General features: G+C 35.5%; 1 protein-coding gene across 4 annotated transcripts in view; it reads left to right on the top strand.

Annotated features, from left to right (window-relative positions):
* FBXO38 (F-box protein 38) overlaps positions 1 to 18192 on the top strand; it is a 59129-nt gene that overhangs the window by 17093 nt on the left and 23844 nt on the right. For all 4 annotated transcript variants that reach the window (XM_023226953.2, XM_023226952.2, XM_023226951.2 and 1 more), the window contains exons 4-12: positions 1452 to 1615; positions 1821 to 1986; positions 4160 to 4297; positions 5729 to 5866; positions 8494 to 8587; positions 10314 to 10444; positions 13804 to 13974; positions 15590 to 15732; positions 16660 to 16870. In XM_023226953.2, coding sequence (XP_023082721.1) covers positions 1452 to 1615; positions 1821 to 1986; positions 4160 to 4297; positions 5729 to 5866; positions 8494 to 8587; positions 10314 to 10444; positions 13804 to 13974; positions 15590 to 15732; positions 16660 to 16870 — 1356 coding nt within the window. The remainder of the gene's footprint in view (positions 1 to 1451; positions 1616 to 1820; positions 1987 to 4159; positions 4298 to 5728; positions 5867 to 8493; positions 8588 to 10313; positions 10445 to 13803; positions 13975 to 15589; positions 15733 to 16659; positions 16871 to 18192) is intronic.

The raw sequence follows: 18192 nt of genomic DNA, 5'->3' as shown, positions 1-18192 counted from the left end.
AGAGAGTTGAAGCAAACAGTCTCTAGCCTAAGATAAGATCACACTAACCTTGCTCACTAATGCCACCCTGACCAATTCTCTGGTGTTTAACCCAGACTCTTTATATAATAGTACTTTATGGTTTATGTATGTGATCTCTTTGGATTCTCACTCCATCCCTGTAAAGAAGGTAGAACTTTCCCCATTTCTCTCGTGGGAGGCAACATATATGACAAAAGAGGATAAACATTGCAGAGGTTACACTTGGTTTTAGATTCCAGCACTGCCATTTGGAAGCTCTTAAACTCTCTCAACTTCATTTTTAATGCTTGTTAGATGGGGTGATAACCTTTCTGATTTGGTCGTGAGAATAAATGAAAAAACAAAATGATTAACACATTGAATTGTTCAGTAATTAAAAGCTACTATACAAGAAAATTATAAGAATTGTTATTATAATTAGAGACCAAGTAATCTCTAGTCTCTCCTTACTCTTCACTTTTGTGATACTAAAGTTAGCATGTCTGGACTTTACATGTTAAATGAGATAACTTACAAATAAAACAACTTTCAAAAAAGTATGTAAGACTTAAATATTTGGGGCCTACTTTTTATTCTTGACAGTTAATATTTTTATTTGTCATTAATAAGCAGACAGTTGGCTTTCTGACCACTTTCATTAAAAATAAAAAAGCCCTTGTAACAGATTAAAATAGCATCCATATGAGACTTGTCTCCCCACTTACTTAACCATCCGCTCCTGCTGTGGAAGTAACCTGCCTCTCTGTTCATCTTGTTGATTCCTGCTATGGTCTCCTGGATAGATAGCTTCCTATCAACAGCATCCCCTGAGATTGGATCACTCTAGTTCTCTTAGCTGACTTACATCTGTCTTTTTCAAAAGAATTAATTGTCTAAAATGGCAGAGGAGTAATAGTTAAACATATGACAGAGTATCAGAGTAATTATTAGAAAATGGATAGAATAATTTGAGATAGGAATTAGATCAGAACTGTGAGCTTCCTAAGGATGAGGATCATATCTTATTTATATTTTTAGTTGTGTTCTGCAGAGCCAGAAGGATTTACAGACGAGAGTACCCGTAGGGGAGGAGGAGGGTGGTGGTGATCAGGTGGGTGGTCCCGCTCCATCCACCAAATAGGTCCAAGTTATCTGGGTTAAAAGTGTGTTCTTTGTTGAAGAGTTCCGTGCCTTAAAAGCAACAAAAACCAAAAAGTCAATAATAAAAGCCTCCTCCATAAAGTATTAACTCAGATTAAGTGGAGTTTCTGACACATTTCCTCTGTTACTAAAGAAGTATATTTTCTGTTATGTTTATTCAGCGTTAGTATTAGCCTTACAGAAATTTGAAAAGGAAGTCTTTTTTAACTTTTGGTAAAAATCACAAGTGCCTAGTAAGTATTAATGAACAGAAAGATGAACCTGGCTCTAAATACTTCCGAACTTCTCAGGCTTTACAGATTCCAGTTTTCTAACACTATTAAAGAAGATGCCAGATGTTGAACAGCTATATGGCCTTCACCCTCGATACCTTGAGAGGCGAAGAGTAAGGGGCCATGAGGCTTTTAGCATTCCAGGAGTCCTAGAAGCTTTGCAGGCATGCCCAAACTTAGTGGTGAGTGCACCTGGCTGGACATTTTGGCATCAACTGTTGATGAAATAATAGACCAAAGAATGATAGACTTGTTTACTCACATGCAAATCATCTGTTACAAACTTTTAAGTTCCATTGTGTACTTAGCATCTTGTGGTACAGAAATAAAAGCTTTGGATGCTAAATTAAAATCCTTTCTTATGCTTGCTTTGGCATTATTTTCTAGGGTGTGGAAACTTCTCATTTGGAATTGGTAGAATCCATTTGGACATATATGCCCCATGTTCATATTTTGGGGAAATTCCGTAATCGTAATGGAGCCTTTCCAATTCCTCCTGAAAATAAACTGAAAATTCCTATAGGAGCCAAAATTCAAACTTTACATTTAGTTGGTGAGTACATGTTTCTTGGGTCACTTGTAACTCCCTGAAATGCCATATAACCTGAATATTCACTGAAAAAGAATAATGAGAATTTTAGAGATGGCTTTGTTGATTGATGACTTCAAAATAAATGTTTGCAAGACCTGTATAAAAATTCAGATTTCCCATTAAAGATCCACTGGGGTGAGGGAAATACTGTTTCACCAAGTGTATATTCTCTATCTGAATATTCTTTGAAATTATATACCAATAACTTCAACTAAAGTAAAAAGTAAATATTTTCTCAAATTTGTCACTTTTGGCTTATGCTACTGAAAGGAATTCGGGGGTCCCTGTTAATATATTCTGGCCTTTAGTATTTGTTTACTACTTTATTCTGTATATATATATACACAGAGAGAGAGGAAGAGAGTATATATGTTTTAAGCGTTATTCTTGGTATTGGGGATGGTCCAAAGAACTGGAAATTTCTGAAACTCAGGTGGTAAAGGGAGGGCATCAGGAATGATAAGGAGTTGGTCTTAAATAAGACTTAGATACACAATTATGGGAGAAGAGTAAAGATTTCTAGCGACCCTTCATTTATAAGATCAGGGAGTGGTGTCTAGTTTGAAATTGGATTTTTAGATATAAGGATTCTGTAATATCTGAAATTTATAATATAAGCTCCTTAAGGTCAAAGACTTATTTTCGTATCTTTATATTTTCTATAATGCCTGTCACAGTTCATTGCAAATATAAGTACGGGTTAAGTTTCATTAAAATGAATTAATTTATGGGAATCATTTAACAGTATAACACTGTATTATGGTGATGCAGAGGTATGGTAAATTAATAATAATGAACATTACCAAGAGAATGGGCAATTATGTCCTTTGTTTATAGAGTTTGGGACAGAAAGTGGATTGGGCCTAGGGTATACTGTCTTCTCAGCATCTGTCTCACCCTTGCCACCTTGGGTTTCCTAATCAGTACAATCATTACTACCATCTTGATAGTATTGAAATAGATGCTGAACTTACCTTTGTGACTTCTGCATCATACATCTCAATCTATACCTCACTTCTGCATTTTGTCCTTTTGTCTCATCCTTAATTTTACTTCCCATTTGTTGCTGTACTATGTGTGTGTGTAGTTCAAGCTAAATTGAGTTAAATAGCAGAGTGATGCTATTTTGAGAGGAACAAGTTAAGGGGTAATCCTTGTAGGTTACAATAAGAACATTTGGCAGAATTTAGCCTTTAAAGAACTGACCATTCAAGCACTCCAATTTTGCATTCTCTAGTTATTCTTGCTAGCAGAGCTTCTATTGTCTCAAATTAAAAAATTGCATTAAACAGTTTTGCCAACTACTGTTTGTTAAATGCCATCATCCTGGATCCTTGGATTTCTTTAATAAATTTGTGTCCCTTCCTTGGCTTTTATCTTCTTTCGTCCGTATTTCCTGTATTTTTTCACCGCACGCTACACCTCCCTTCTTCTGGTCGTGGTCCTCTGTGGGTGTGATTCCTAGTATTAAGCCACTCATGGATCCCATGCATCAAATTACCTTTACCAATCTGAAATTCTAAAATAAATGACAGTTTCTGCTTTTCTCAGAGCCATGCTGGCTGGCTTCTACCACATATTTACAAAGTCTTAAGATTCATATATTTGTAGAAAATAGCTTTTAAAGCTCTGTGTCTGGCTATCTTCCAAATAATCTATTTGCATATTTAAACCCACCTCGCTGACTTTGCACTGAGAAATTTAGTTTTCCTACTGGGGGGCAGTGAACATTGGTAGTCAAATAGTAAATTTGTGTGTTCCATCTCCATCGTTGTAATTTTGCTTTCGATAATCCATTTTCACTTTACCTCTTCTGGGAAAATGTATCCTAGGGGAGTTGTAAGATTATGAGAAAGACTTACATGTTAATCTAAGATATAGAAATACTTTTTAAACTCTATCTTCCCGTTGGCCTTTTCTAAAAAAGTTAAGTTAGTTTATGGTTTACATAAACTGTTCTTTATAAGCCTGTTTTAAATAAGGCAAACTTGATAGATTTTGTGTAATTCGTTCTGATAAAAATCCTTGAACAGTTAAACTGCTAATATGAAAAATAGACTCTTGAACTTATAAGCAAAATATAGTATAGTTTTGTGATTTTTCTTGTTTGTTCTTTTTTATATTTGTGTTTTAGGGGTAAATGTTCCTGAAATTCCTTGTATCCCAATGCTAAGGCACCTTTATATGAAGTGGGTAAGACTTACTAAACCACAGCCATTTAAAGACTTCCTTTGTATCAGCTTAAGAACTTTCGTCATGCGGAACTGTGCAGGTAATGGTACACAATTATGGTGGAATTAAACATAAGCTATGCTAAAAATATCCTGAAGCAACCTTTAGCTACATTTGTAAATACAGTTGTATTATGCTATTACTATTTATGTCTTATAACTTATTCATCTTGTGAAGATAAGTGTACTTTTTGTTTTAAAAAGACGTTAGAAACATGATTTGCGTTTGACCTCAGCAAAAACAAAAACAACTCAGAATATCTGTATTTTTTACAGGCACTTTTTACTTTTCATAGGATTGTTTTATTAAATTTCAGTCTTCTTTCTTTGTTTCTGGTCTCTGGTCTCTGAATCATTCTGCATGTAAATAGTTGGCTTCCTTAATCTACCTTAAACATAGCTTTTATGGTATTATACTTCTAAACAGAAATTTTTAGTGTCCCTGTTGCCCTAGAGTAAGCTTGTTCAGCCCACGGTCTGCTGGCCACAGCCCACATGATGCCCAATACAAATTCTTAAACTTTCTTAAAACATTATGAGATTTACGCACGGGCTTTTTTTCCCCGCCTCCCCTCCTCCCCCACTTCCTCTTTCCAGCTCATCAGCTATCTTTAATGTTAGTGTATTTCATGTGTGGCCCAAGACAATTCTTCCTCTTCCAGTGTGGCCCCGTGATATAAAAATATTGGACACCCCTGCACTTAGAGCATTAAGTGGGAACTGCTCTGCTTAAGGTCATAATAACCAGGACCCCTCTTGATAGCCTTATTCTGACACCTTTCCAAGATATACCTTTTATCATCACATTTGACTATTCATTGTTCCCTGGACAACCATACAGCTTTCCACCTCAATGTCTTCTCTTATGCTGTATTGTTGTTGCCTTATCCTGAGATGTGCACTTTCTTCCTGTTTTTTTGTATGCATTCTTCAGGTTCTGCCTTTTCCAACTTACTTTTCTCCTCTTTTTCTTTTTCATGGAGTATGGCAGATCTTATTTATATACTTGATGCAGTCTGCCTTCTTATCCTTCTATAATTGTTTATGTTAGTTCTAGCTCCATGTCAACTGCACATTTTTTGATGGACAGGACCATATCTTTTGTGATCTTCTATAGTATCTAATGCAACACTGGTCATAGAGATGATTAAATGAGCTGTTTACTTGATTGAAGGATCAAATTTTTATCTTTACTTTTTCCCATTAGTTAGTTTGAGTTCAAAACTATTGAGCCTTTAGAGAATTTACAGAATACTACATCTCTCTCCAGTGTTACTGAAAAACCTTTATGCTGAGTAAATGTGTGGTTAGTATGCTAACACTTTCATTTGTAACAAGAACTAGACTGCAGAGAGCCAATTTGACTGTCATTTTAAGATACAGAGTTTATACGTTATACTTGTCTTTCACTGATTTGAAATTCATTTTAAGGCACTTTACGTTGTTCTATCAAAGATTTTTTTTTTTTCTAGGACCCACAAATTCCTTGAAATATGTCCCTTTAGTAACAGGCTTAGCCTCTGCCCGAAACTTGGAACACTTAGAAATGGTTCGAGTTCCTTTCCTTGGAGGTCTTATCCAACATGTTGTTGAAGACAGTTGGAGATCAGGTATTCATTTTCTTTAGTTACTAACTATTTTTTAAAAGTCAACTTTAAAAAATCATTAAGCTTTTATTTAACTTCCCTGGCAAGTCTTTTAAAAAGAAAATGCTTGTCAGTAATTGTGCTTTCTCTGGTGTATTTGATGGACAATAAGTAACTATGAGCATAGCTAGTGTTCATTTTCTTTTGGTGCACATTAAACTTTCTTAAAATAGACAGTAGAGTGATAAGACATGTTTTCTGGCTTGTTTTGACTTTTGCATGGCTAATAATACCTCCTCTTATATTTGGAATCTTTCTTAAAAATGTTAACAGGGATTTCTAGCATTCTTTGGTGATGTTTTACAACTTGTACAGCCTAGGCTTCCAAAAAAAATTTAGGCATTAGTAATGTTAATATCTATCATGTAATAATAGATAAATAATACATAACAGAATATGCTCTATGTTAATCATCTCATTGCGGAAAAAAAAATAGTGGTTTAGCAAAATGGATGATTAATAGTTGGAAACCAAAAATCTGACTTTGGCTCTCTAAAATAAAATGGAAAGTCATCAAGTACCATTGTTAACAAACAACATTAGTTAATACTGTTGAAATCTAATGAAGAGTAAACACTACATTTCTAGACATTTTGTCAGTCAAGTGTGGTGTAAGTGTACTTTATTACATTTAGCCAATGGGATGAAATAACCCCTAAGACCGGCAATATTTTGATTGATGGCGATAGTTAATAAGATAAAAGTCAAAAACGAAGAGGATAGTAAGTCCATTCACTAGAGAGAAGACCTGTAGAGAGGTGCTGAAAGCTGAGTTTGTATAAAAGTCCTGAAAGAAAAACAGAGACTTCTCTTCTCTAATCGGTTTCTAAGGGTGACCCTGCCTTATATTTTATTCAAGAAGTCAGCATACCTCACACAAAAATTAATTCTAGATGGATCATAGATTCAAATGAGAACAATTTTTACAAAGAAATTTAAAAAAATAACTTAGAAGAATGTCTTGTTGACCTTGAGTACACAAAGTCTTCTTAAACAGGACACCAAAAAGCATTTACCATAAAGAAAAGATTGATAAACTGTACCAAATTAAAATTAAGATTTTTTTTTTTTTTTTTGGTCCATCAAAAAGCATGATTGAGAGAGTGAAAAACCAGCCGGGCGTGGTGGCTCACACCTGTAATCCCAGCACTTTGGGAGGCCGAGGCGGGAGGATCACGAGGTCAGCAGATGGAAACCATCCTGGCTATCATGGTGAAACCCCGTCCCTACTAAAAAGTACAAAATATTAGCCAAGCGTGGTGGCGGGCGCCTGTGGTCCCAGCTACTCTGGAGGCTGAGGCAGGAGAATGGCATGAACCCAGGAGGCGGAGCTTGCAGTGAGCCAAGATCGCACCACTGCACTCCAGCCTGGGCGAGAGAGTGAGACTGAGTCTCAAAAAAAACAAAAAAAAAGAGTGAAAAGCTACAGAAAGGGAGAAGCTGTTTGCAATATAGACACTGGGTTTTGGCAAGATATAAAGGAGTCCTGGAATGAATAAGAAAAAGGCAGGCAACTCAATAGAAAAAATGGGAAAATACTTGAATAGAAAAGTTTCCACATAAGAATCCAGTAAACATGAAAAAACGATAAAATTTACTAATCTTTAGGGAAGTGCAAATTGAAACTACAGTGTGATATGCAAGCACTAAAATGACTATGCCTACTCATGACTAATATGAAAAAGATAAAAACAGTAATGTTGGCTAGAATGTGGAGCAACAGAACCTTTCATATGCTGGTGGTCAGAATATAAATTCATACAACCACTTTGAAACACTGTTTGGTAGTATCTTCTAAAGTTGGTCATACACATAGCAACAGTTGCATTCCTGGCTTTCAACCCAACAGAAATGTTTACATTTATTCACCAAAAGACATTTTTAAGATTGTTCATAGAAGCACTGTTTCTGATCATCCCAAAATGGAAAGATGCCTTTCGGCAAGAGAATGGATAATTAAATTGTGGCATATTCATGTAGCAAAATACTGTACAGCAATAAGAATGAACAGACTACAGCTACACAGCGATGTGGATGAATCTCATAAGCAGAATGTTTAGTAAAAGAAGCCAGACACAAAAGTATACATACTTTGTGACTTTATTTATACAAATTTAAAACGGATAAGTCAGTCATTTCTTTAAGCTATACGTTAGTAATTTATGTTCTTTTTTGTAGGTAAATACAAGTTTCAGAAATGTTAAAAAAATCAGTTAAAGTAGTTCTGGTCTTGTTCCGTATGATATTTGGAGGTTCAAAATTTGGCCAGAAATGGCAGGGTTTCTTTTTTTACAATTATCTCATCAGCTTCTGACTTTCTAAAAATCCTTACTTAACAGTCTAAATCTTTTAGAGTAGTTTTCAGATGCCATCAGAGTGTCTTGTCAAAATGAGGGTCGCTTTCATCTCCTTTTAGGTGACTAGTAGTTATAATTCATCTTAAGATAATTTCAATGCAAAAACAAAGCTTAGATTTACTTTTAAACCAATAATTATCATCTAAGATAATACTTTATAATGTATAGTATATAAGTACTTCACTAAAAATGCTGTGGTCAAAAGAAACACTTGTTTTTGTTCCTCGTCTTCAGGTGGTTTTAGAAATTTGCACACTATTGTTCTGGGAGCTTGCAAAAATGCTCTTGAAGTAGATCTTGGTTACCTCATCATTACTGCTGCCCGTAGGTATGTTTCCTCTTTGTATTGTGTCTTTCACTTTAGAAGTAATTGTGTCTTTCCCTGTTTTACAAAAAATTGTGGAATGTGTGTGTATATATGTGTGTACATTTGATCAAGCCTTATTCAAATTTAAAATACAAAGAAGTTTAAATAACAGATGAGTATAACATCATGGTAGTCTTAATGTTATATACTGGTAACCAGTTGAGCTACATACTAGCAAGCTCCAGAGTGGCATGGTCTCATATCAGAGAAAAGCAGTGGAATTTCTGGAAACGGCTGAGAGTCCAACAGAAGTTAGGATTGAAGCTCTGGTGTCTGTAGCCCTCTCAGGACCATTGTCTCAATCTCTGGATAATTTTCTGAATTGTTCTAGTTACTAGGTGATAATATTTGCTATTCAGAAATCAGTGTTTTAAATCCGCTTTTCCAAAGTCTGACCTTATAACACATCTACAATTTTTAACCAAGTGGTTGTATCACTATACCACATTTACTATTTCTTACGTATCAGTGTTCTACGTCCACTTTTATTTTATAGTATTTTCTTTAAGCATTTTTAAAATTTATTCAAAAACAAAGCTTTTTCCATCAAAAGATTATTGATTAGGATTGTAACTAAAATAAAAGTGTTTTTTTTTTTTTTTTTTCTGGAAATCCTAGCCATGTATTTACAGAATCATTGTGAAAAATGAACTATCAAGGAAGAAAAATAAACCACTCTTTCATCTTTCATATCAATCCAAAAATAATTCAATGTCTTTCTAAATAATGAACACAACTTAAACTTACCCTTCTTAAGAATTAAGATAATTCTGCAGTTACATAATACACACCTCATAATGACTGCAAGCTTTAGGAAACCTCGACTTTGACAAATCTGAGCCTAGTCCCTCAGAATAATACCTCAAGGTCTAAAATAAAAGTGTTTCTAAGTTTAAGTTAAGTTAAATTAAGTTAAGTCTAAGCTAAGTTACCTACTGCAGAACTATACTCTTGGTTAAAATGCAACATTGATAGCTAGCCAAAGCAAAATGTCAAATACCAGCACCAGGTGCAGATTCTCACATTGACTCTTCAGGTTTAGTAAAGCACTTGAAAGGATATAAGATTCTTACCTGTAATTAATTGTTATTTAATGTATAGCTTCAGTGTACTGCCTAAGATTTCCTTATACTTTGCAGATACTCCTTTGAAGAAAATATGTTTTTGTTTTTGTTTTTTTTCAATGAAGGAGGTGGGAGAGAAGTTGTTGACATCTGTGACACTTCACTAAAGTCATAAACTTCTTTCAGAGTCTTCCTGATATGGTTTGGCTCTGTTTCCCCTCAGATCTCATCTTGCAGCTCCCATAATTCCCTTGTGTTGTGGGAGGGACCCAGCGGGAGATGACTGAATCATAGGGGTAGTCTTTCCCGTGCAGTCCTCGTGATAGTGAATAAGTCTCACTAGATCCAATGGTTTTAAAAATGGGAGTGTCCCACACAGCCTCTCTTTTGTTGCCTGCTGCCATGATGTAAGATGTGACTTGCTCTTTTTTGCCTTCAGCCATGTTTGTGAGGCCTCCCCAGCCATGTGGAACTGTGAGTCCATTAAAACCTCTTTTTCTTCCCAGTCTCTGGTATGTCTTTGTCAAGAGCATAGAAACGGACTAATACACTTATATTAGGAGGAATCTTTGGTTCTGATGGTTTTTGTTTTACTCGGATATGTTCTCTCTCTTTATTCACAGGTTACATGAAGTTCGGATCCAGCCTTCCCTAACCAAAGATGGTGTCTTTTCTGCCCTAAAGATGGCAGAGTTGGAGTTTCCCCAATTTGAAACCCTTCATCTAGGATATGTAGATGAGTTTTTGCTACAGAGTAAGATTTATCTCATTTTAATTCCTAGAATTACTGTAGGAAATTTACTTGACAAACTGAAATCTGAATTGGGGTTGTGCCTTGTCTTTTTGAACATAAGACAACTTAAAATCTTAGGTGCTCTCACGTCTTGGAAAATAAACTTTTAAATTAGAAATGTCAGTGATTTTTTTTCCATATTGCCTCTGATTTTAGCATACTATAGAAAATGTAGTTACTAACAATACACCAGAAAAAGAACCTTATCTACATTTGATATTGTCTCCACTTTACTGCCCAAGTTTCTTTCCCATTTTGCTTCATTTTTTTCACAGAATGTCATCCTTGGTTCCATTGTTGAATTTGATCTGCCACACTTCTTGAAGCTTTTGATGGTCCTCTCAAATGAGGTCCCATTCCCTGCCCATGCTCTTCATTTCCATAATAAGCCCGCTGGGGGTTCTGGATTTTCCAGATAGTGTGAGCACATAATGGTCAGTATTCATTTAATGATGATTGCTGTTGGAAAGCTTGTTCACAGCATTTTTTTACGCATTTACAATTAAGAGCTCATTTGTTTGGGTTTGAATGCATGTCAATTCATTATTCAAACTATTTTTCCATATGGCATCAATAAGATACGAGAGAAAATTTTCATCACCAACATGTTTTTATTTATTCAAGAATTCATTTTCTTCCCACTTGATTTGCAACAAGTCTTTCTTGAACTCTCATCATCATAGCAGATAACATTTTTTCTTTGGATCTAGTGTGTGTTGTAGAAGAACATAAGAAGGCTTAATTCTTCCAGTCAGGACAGTCCAGCTCAAAAAACATGACTCTTTTTCTTTTTCATTTCTAATATATATTACAATAATAGTTGTGGGTTTTTTGTTTGTTTACTTTTTTGTTGTTCACGGTACTCATTAATATAGGTGATTAAAAAGTTAAGCTATCCTTTTCTAGACAATTGACTATTAGAATCACGTTAAATCTATATAGCTTAGAAAAAGATCAGCTTTTCTCCACAATAGCTTAAAATGCTAACTAGTACAATGATTTTATATAAAATTAATACATTTGATATCAAGCTTTTCTGGTTTTGAATGAAGTATCTAACATTCCCTATGTTTCTGCAATGTCTGTATAGTAACTTAAAATTATTAGCTTTGAAATTGATATTCTTTCTGTAATCTTGTTTTCTATTTTTCCCAAAAGCTCAGAACTTGAGAAATTGTGTACCTTCAGAATGGCCAAATTTAGGTCTACTGAAGAATTGTCTTCAAGTGTTATCTTTATAACCAATTATTTTCCTGTAGTGTTTATTTCTCCTCAATGTACATTTTCTATAGCATAAAAATACCTTCTTGACTATCATTATCTCATAGTTTTCAACACAACTTGTTTCATGTTCTGTTTCATACTTAATAGTCTGTTATGTTGAACTTTGTACAATCATTCTCTTCTTATTTGCCACAGTTTAACCATTTCTTCCATATACATACTATCTTCTGTCCCTCCAAAGATGGCCTAGGATTCTCTGTTTCAGAATAGGTGTGTGGTACTTCTTATGGACGATGTCATGAGGTCACTGCTCACTCACTCTCTCTCACTTAGTTTCTCTCTTCTCAGTAATTTAGATTTGAAGCATCTCTCCAAGAAGTGGTGGCTGGTCTCTGGGTCACTTTGGGTCACTTTCTTCTTATAAAAGGTCTGGCAGAATAAATAAATAGGAACATCACCTTTGTCTTCTAGCAATGACCCAAAGATGAATCTTTAGAGAGTTCTTTGTTCATGTGGATTTATGATCTGTAAGCTTTATATAATAGTGATAGAGATGTATAACTCAGTGAAAGTTTTAGAAAAAAGTATAGTCCTAGCAATTTAGTCCTAAAGCTTGAGGGAGAGAGAATTGAGGCCTGTCTGTTACTAATCATGAGACCTAAGCAAGTGCATTCTTCTCATTTTTTAAATGAAGATAAGGTGATTTCCTGCTTTTCTCTTGGGTAGCTCTGAGGAATCAAGGGAAAAGTGATATATACATTTACAACAATCTCTGCCACTTAGGAAGTATTCAATAAATGATAGCTTTTACTTTTAGCTGACCTGTGGGCTGAAAAGAAAAACAAACATGAATCTCAAGTAATATCATCAGGATTTTGAAGGAGTGTGGCAAGCAGGAAGCCCCAAGAGTAGAAACGTGGTTGGTCATCTCAAAAAACTAAATACAAAACATTGATTTGTCATGTTAGGTTACAGCATTTATTCAAGTAGTGCCCAGGAAACAGGGTCAGTTCAAGGTTTACCCTATCTTAAGGAAAATGCAGTTTCATCTCAAGTCCAAAGAGCAGGGAAAAGGTCCTTACCAGGAGCTAAAGAAAATAGCTCAGCTAAATTTTAAAGAATGGATTAAGGTGAAATCTGTAAGAAGTGCCAGGAAATACCAAAAATAGGAACTATAGGAGAAAAACTGTAAACTATATGGAAAGTAAAATTGGAAGTTTGGAGAAGATGGATTGTTTTAAACATGTTCTAGCTAAAGGTTTAAACCCCTGTGATATTCAGGGCAACTTCACCAGAGTGGCAGTGTTTTCTTTGTCCTGCGTATTGGTTGATTGCAGACTGTGAGAGACATGTATCCCCATGAGCTCTTGTATCCCCAGCACTATGCTAGACACTAAAGATGTAACTATGAACTAATGGAATCTTGGAGTGTGAGGGGACAGACAGATGGGAGAAGCGATAAGAGGCAAGGGATGAGGTGTGATTCTCAGTGGCATGATCTAGGATAAAGGATCCTCCTTTATTTACTCCCAAACCCCTAGTTTGTGGCCAGAGAGTAGGCACTAAAGCCCAGTGGCATGTGTTTGAGTTAAGAAGTGCACTTTTAGGGTATAGATAGATGTTACTAACCAGTGCCATGGGTTGTAACAGTGAATCTTAAATTCTCAGAGTTTACCCTTCTCTACACATGTCCACACTGGGCTTCAAGAACATCATTTTACTGTGAGGGAGTTGAGTTTTTAAGATTTTGTTTTCCTTTTAAATGATAAAGCTAAAACTTTACCATCGTATGAACCAGTATGATATGTCCTTCACTTATGCTTTAAGAATTTTTGCCTTTTTTCTTCTCTAAACAATTGGAAATAATTTTTCCTACTAGCTGTCCTTTGACTTTTAATATAATTTATTATTTTGTACAAGAAGTGCTACCATATGTAAATAATACCTAACCTAAAATTATACCTGAACCCAATGATAAGCAGATGATACAGAATGATGGTAGAGACTTTTTATACTAACTGGTAAGATACAAAATTGGTAACACTCCCTAACACTTAAGAATTTGACTTTTTTAAAAAATTGATTGCTCTTTTTAGGCAGAATGGCTAATGCGGATCTGGTGAAGTATGGTTTGGCTGATGTGGTAGAAAATCCTGGTATCATCACTGATATAGGGATGAAAGCAGTCAATGAAGTTTTTTCGTGTATCAAATATCTGGCAATTTACAATTGCCCTCATCTACACAACCCATACAATTGGATCTCAGGTATTACAGACTTACAAATACAGCTATGTTTTATTGATACGGAAATAATACAACTGTCCTTGTTTTCTATGTGTGATATGATTGCATTCCTAATGTAAACTGTAGGTATTTCGTTTGGATTATTCATACAAGTTCTGGTAACCTTTGATAACTAGTTGGAAGTATATTCAATGCCTCTTTAAACTTCTGAAGTTTTCTACCTGGAAATTTATACTCTCCAGGTTGTGGATTCAAGTGCCCTGATTTTTATATGTGCTTCTTTGGGCTAGGAATATAAAATTAAGCTTAGTTCATTGCTACCTAGGACTTAGGATAGTGTAGTTATTTTCTCAGAATTATCTTCACAATGGCCCATCATCTGAAAGGACAAAGTAGGTATGTATTTTGAACTTTCATTAAGTGACATTAACCTGAGATAAAAATTTCTATTGACTAGAATTCCCAGTCTATTTCAGACCTACCCCTCCAATCTCCTATGTGTAGTGTGACTTTTGCACTTGATATTTTTCCCTTATGGTAGGAGTTCATTTTCCTCTCAGAGTAATGTCATCTGTTGTCTTAAAGGCCCTTCTTAAATACCGAAATTTACAAACCATTAAATAAATTGAGAGCCCGAAAAAGTTGTACTTGTGACAAAGCCTCTCACTGACACCTACAGAACAGACTCCTCTGCTGTTGAGTCACTTGACCGGGATCTGTATCCTCACAAAGCTACTATCCCGGCTTGTTTTAGGGCTGGGACCTCTGCTGAGATCACTCATTAATATAGTCATGTCTCATGTGCCAGCAGCAGTTAAATTCTATCCCTGGCCCTGCTGAACCAAGAAGTTACTGGGAAATAAGAACTTTAGGATGTAGCAGGCGTAGATGACTTTAAAAAAATAACATTTATTGGGTTTTTGGTTTGTTTGTTTTCTTAAATACAGAAGAGTATAAAGAAGAAAACAAAAAATGGCCTATAATCCCATCACTCAGAATTCCTGTTAACACTTAAAAAAATAAAAGTAATACATGCACTTGATAAATTTCAAACAGTACAGAAAGGTACAAAATGAAAACTCTCCTCTTCTCAAAGGTAACCATCATCAACAGTTTTTTGTATATTTTTCTGGACAAATTATGCATATTGCAGCATATATATGTGTAGCATTTAAAAATAATTTATATTATACCAAAGGATCTTACTGTGTATACACTGTCCTATAGCTTGTGTTTTGTACTAAGTATAATTTGGAGAGTTTTCCATGTCAGCAAGCATATTAAACTCTCCTTCATTCTTTTGAAATAGCTACATGATGTTCTATTAAATAAATATGCCATAATTTTTTAATTCAGTGTCCTATTGTTGAAAAGCCATGTAGGTTGTTGAGTGGATCACATTTAAATCAGGGCTGATTAGATTCAAATTAATGTTCCCCAGGCCATTTAGTTCTCACAATGGAATTAGGTATGTAAACATCATAATTTAGAATCATCAGGTTTTAGAAGTCATGAAAAAAAGGAAAAGTTATTTAATAAAAAAGGATTTGAAAGTCTTTGTGACCTGTATCAAAATTCATCAGTAATGGGGAAAGTGTTACTTATGTTTTCTCTGGTCATGTCATTTCTTCAACAGACCACTCAAGATGGACTCGATTGGTTGATATCAACCTAGTACGGTGCCATGCTTTGAAGCTGGACTCTTTTGGCCAGTTTATTGAATTGTTACCCAGCCTAGAGTTTATTTCACTGGATCAGATGTTTCGTGAACCACCCAAGGTAAGATACATTTGAGGGAGTTTTTGTTTATTTTGATACTCAGGAAAGGAAATAAAAACAGCCAGTGATTTTTTTTTTTTTTTCTTTTCAACAATATGCCTTTATAGTGTTATAGTCAGACTTTTTACTGCCAGCCTCAGTGAAAGCATAAAGGTTGTAATAATGCATGGCCTCTCATTCTTCTAAATGAGAATTAAGGGTTCTCTGGGGAAGGGTAAGGAAGAAATAAGTGGAAGCCGTCTCCATTAGTATATAAACAAAAGGTAAGGTGAGGGTGAGGCTGGAAATTTAAGACAAATTATTACGTGGAATAATTCGTTGGTGGATTAAATATAATTGGGTTAGTAGATTAAACCTAATTAGGAACCCAAAGTATAAATAAGAATTAAGGATTTATCTGGGGAGTGTTTTACTTTGCTGCTATCTTTCTGTTAAGTTGTATAGCCTGGGAAATCTGAGGTTGCCCAGTTGTACAAAATGTTTTTTTCAAACTGCTTAACATATAGAACTTTGTACTGTTAAGGTAATTAAAAACTTAATCTTTCAACCATTTGTGTTCTCTCTTATTAGTTATTAATGGTTACATTCCCACTGTTGAAGCAGTACAATATAATGGGGAAAGCTCAGGATTCGAGGTCAGAATCCTGGTTTCAAATTGCAGCTGTACCACTTACTGGCCATGTGCTGTTGGGCAGATCTCTTCTCCTTGTGTGATTCCTCATCTGTAAATTAAACCACTAACCCTTTATCTATCTGGAAGTGTTGCAGGCCTTAAATAAGATTTTCTATGTGTATGTGAAAGCATTTCATAAATAAGTACTATATAAATACTAGTTCTAATGTAAAGGTGAAATGAAGGGATATTAAAAATGAAGTGATAGATACTAACCCAAATTAATAAACGTATGTGTTTTGGTTTTGCCTTAGGGTTGTGCTCGAGTTGGTCTGAGTGCAGGCACAGGAATTGGGGTTTCATCAGCTCTTGTTAGCAACCAGAACTCCAACAATGACGATAATAATGCCCAGAATAACAATGCCAACATCCACGACAACAATCACCATCACCCAGATGACTCAGACGAGGAGAATGACTTTCGGCAAGATCTACAGCCAGGAGAGCAGCAGTTTGCAGCTGACGGTAACCCAGATCTTTTGTGAGCTCCAGATAGAAATAATTTTTACTTTGTATTGTATTTCTGCTTTATCCTGTTCCCTTTTCCCATGTTTCAACTTGTCCCTTTCCACACTGAGGAAAGTTAGTTGATAAGGAACATGAGGGAGTGGGTGAAATTTTTCTCTTTTCTTGCTTGTTTCAAAACTGTTTTTGTCCACAGACTATATAAGAATACTTAGAGAATGGGAGGGATTACAGATGCCGGGGAAATTAGGGTAGAGTGGTAACTCTTGAGGTCTGAGACTTGACTTTCTGGATTTAGACAAAGGAGTATCTTTTATTGTCTCCCAGACCAATGGATAGCGTGAACATTAAGACCATTTCTGGATATTTGAAGAACTGAAAGATTAGTACCAACCATGGGCTAAACATTGGCACCTTTCATGTACCTTTAATCATTAGGTCTTCACTTCCACCCAGCAGATTAAGTACATTAGCTAAGAAGGACTATTCTATTTCATTTATGTAATTGTCCAGTTCGTTAATATATACTGAATACTTGCGGTGTGCCAACCCATGTGTGAAGGTGCTCCATCCATCCCTCTGTTGATGAGTGAAGTGATGTAAGATTGTTTTGTTACCAAATTTTCCAGTTTCCCAGTTGACGCTTAGGAACTGGAAAAGGAATCTTTTCTAGCCATCCTTTTGTTGTTCCCCATTTGCCTACTCTTGCACATAGTAATTAATGAGAAATAGGGTAGTCCGATATTATGTACCTGCTTTTACAATGAGATGTACTGTGTACAGGGCATGATTTCCTTTAGGGGCACTCTGAGTATACAGTTTTTGACAAAAGAATCATCTGTAGGCAATGTCTTCACTTTCTCATCTCACTTGGTCCCTTTAGAACTCTCCACTTTGGCTCTTGGCAAAGTCACTAGTGATTGTCTTACTGAATCTGGAGGTCATTTCGCGACCTTCATCTAATTTCACATCTCAGCAGCATTAGACATTGTTGCCTAGACTTGTACACTCTTGAGACACTTTCTTCTGTCGGCATCTCTGAAACCATTTTGTTGATTTTTCTCCTACTTCATTTTCCTTTGCTTGTAGCACCTCCTGTGCTCCACTTTTGTCCATGATAGCTTTCTCTACACATTTTCACTCAAGCTCAAGGTTTTAGTACCAGCTATATGGTATTAAATCCAAATCTTTATTTCCAGCCTTGACTTTTATACTTTTCTGCGGTAAATGCAGCTGTCTAGCTCTGTACTTTATGTCCATGGTGTACTCTTACGCGTTTCAAACCTAGGTAAAATCTTTCCCCAACAATCTCCCTTAAAAAT

Source organism: Piliocolobus tephrosceles, chromosome 4 (assembly GCF_002776525.5).
Source record: "Piliocolobus tephrosceles isolate RC106 chromosome 4, ASM277652v3, whole genome shotgun sequence".
Taxonomy (NCBI): Eukaryota; Metazoa; Chordata; class Mammalia; order Primates; family Cercopithecidae; genus Piliocolobus; species Piliocolobus tephrosceles.
This window is presented reverse-complemented; position numbering and strand designations above follow the sequence as displayed.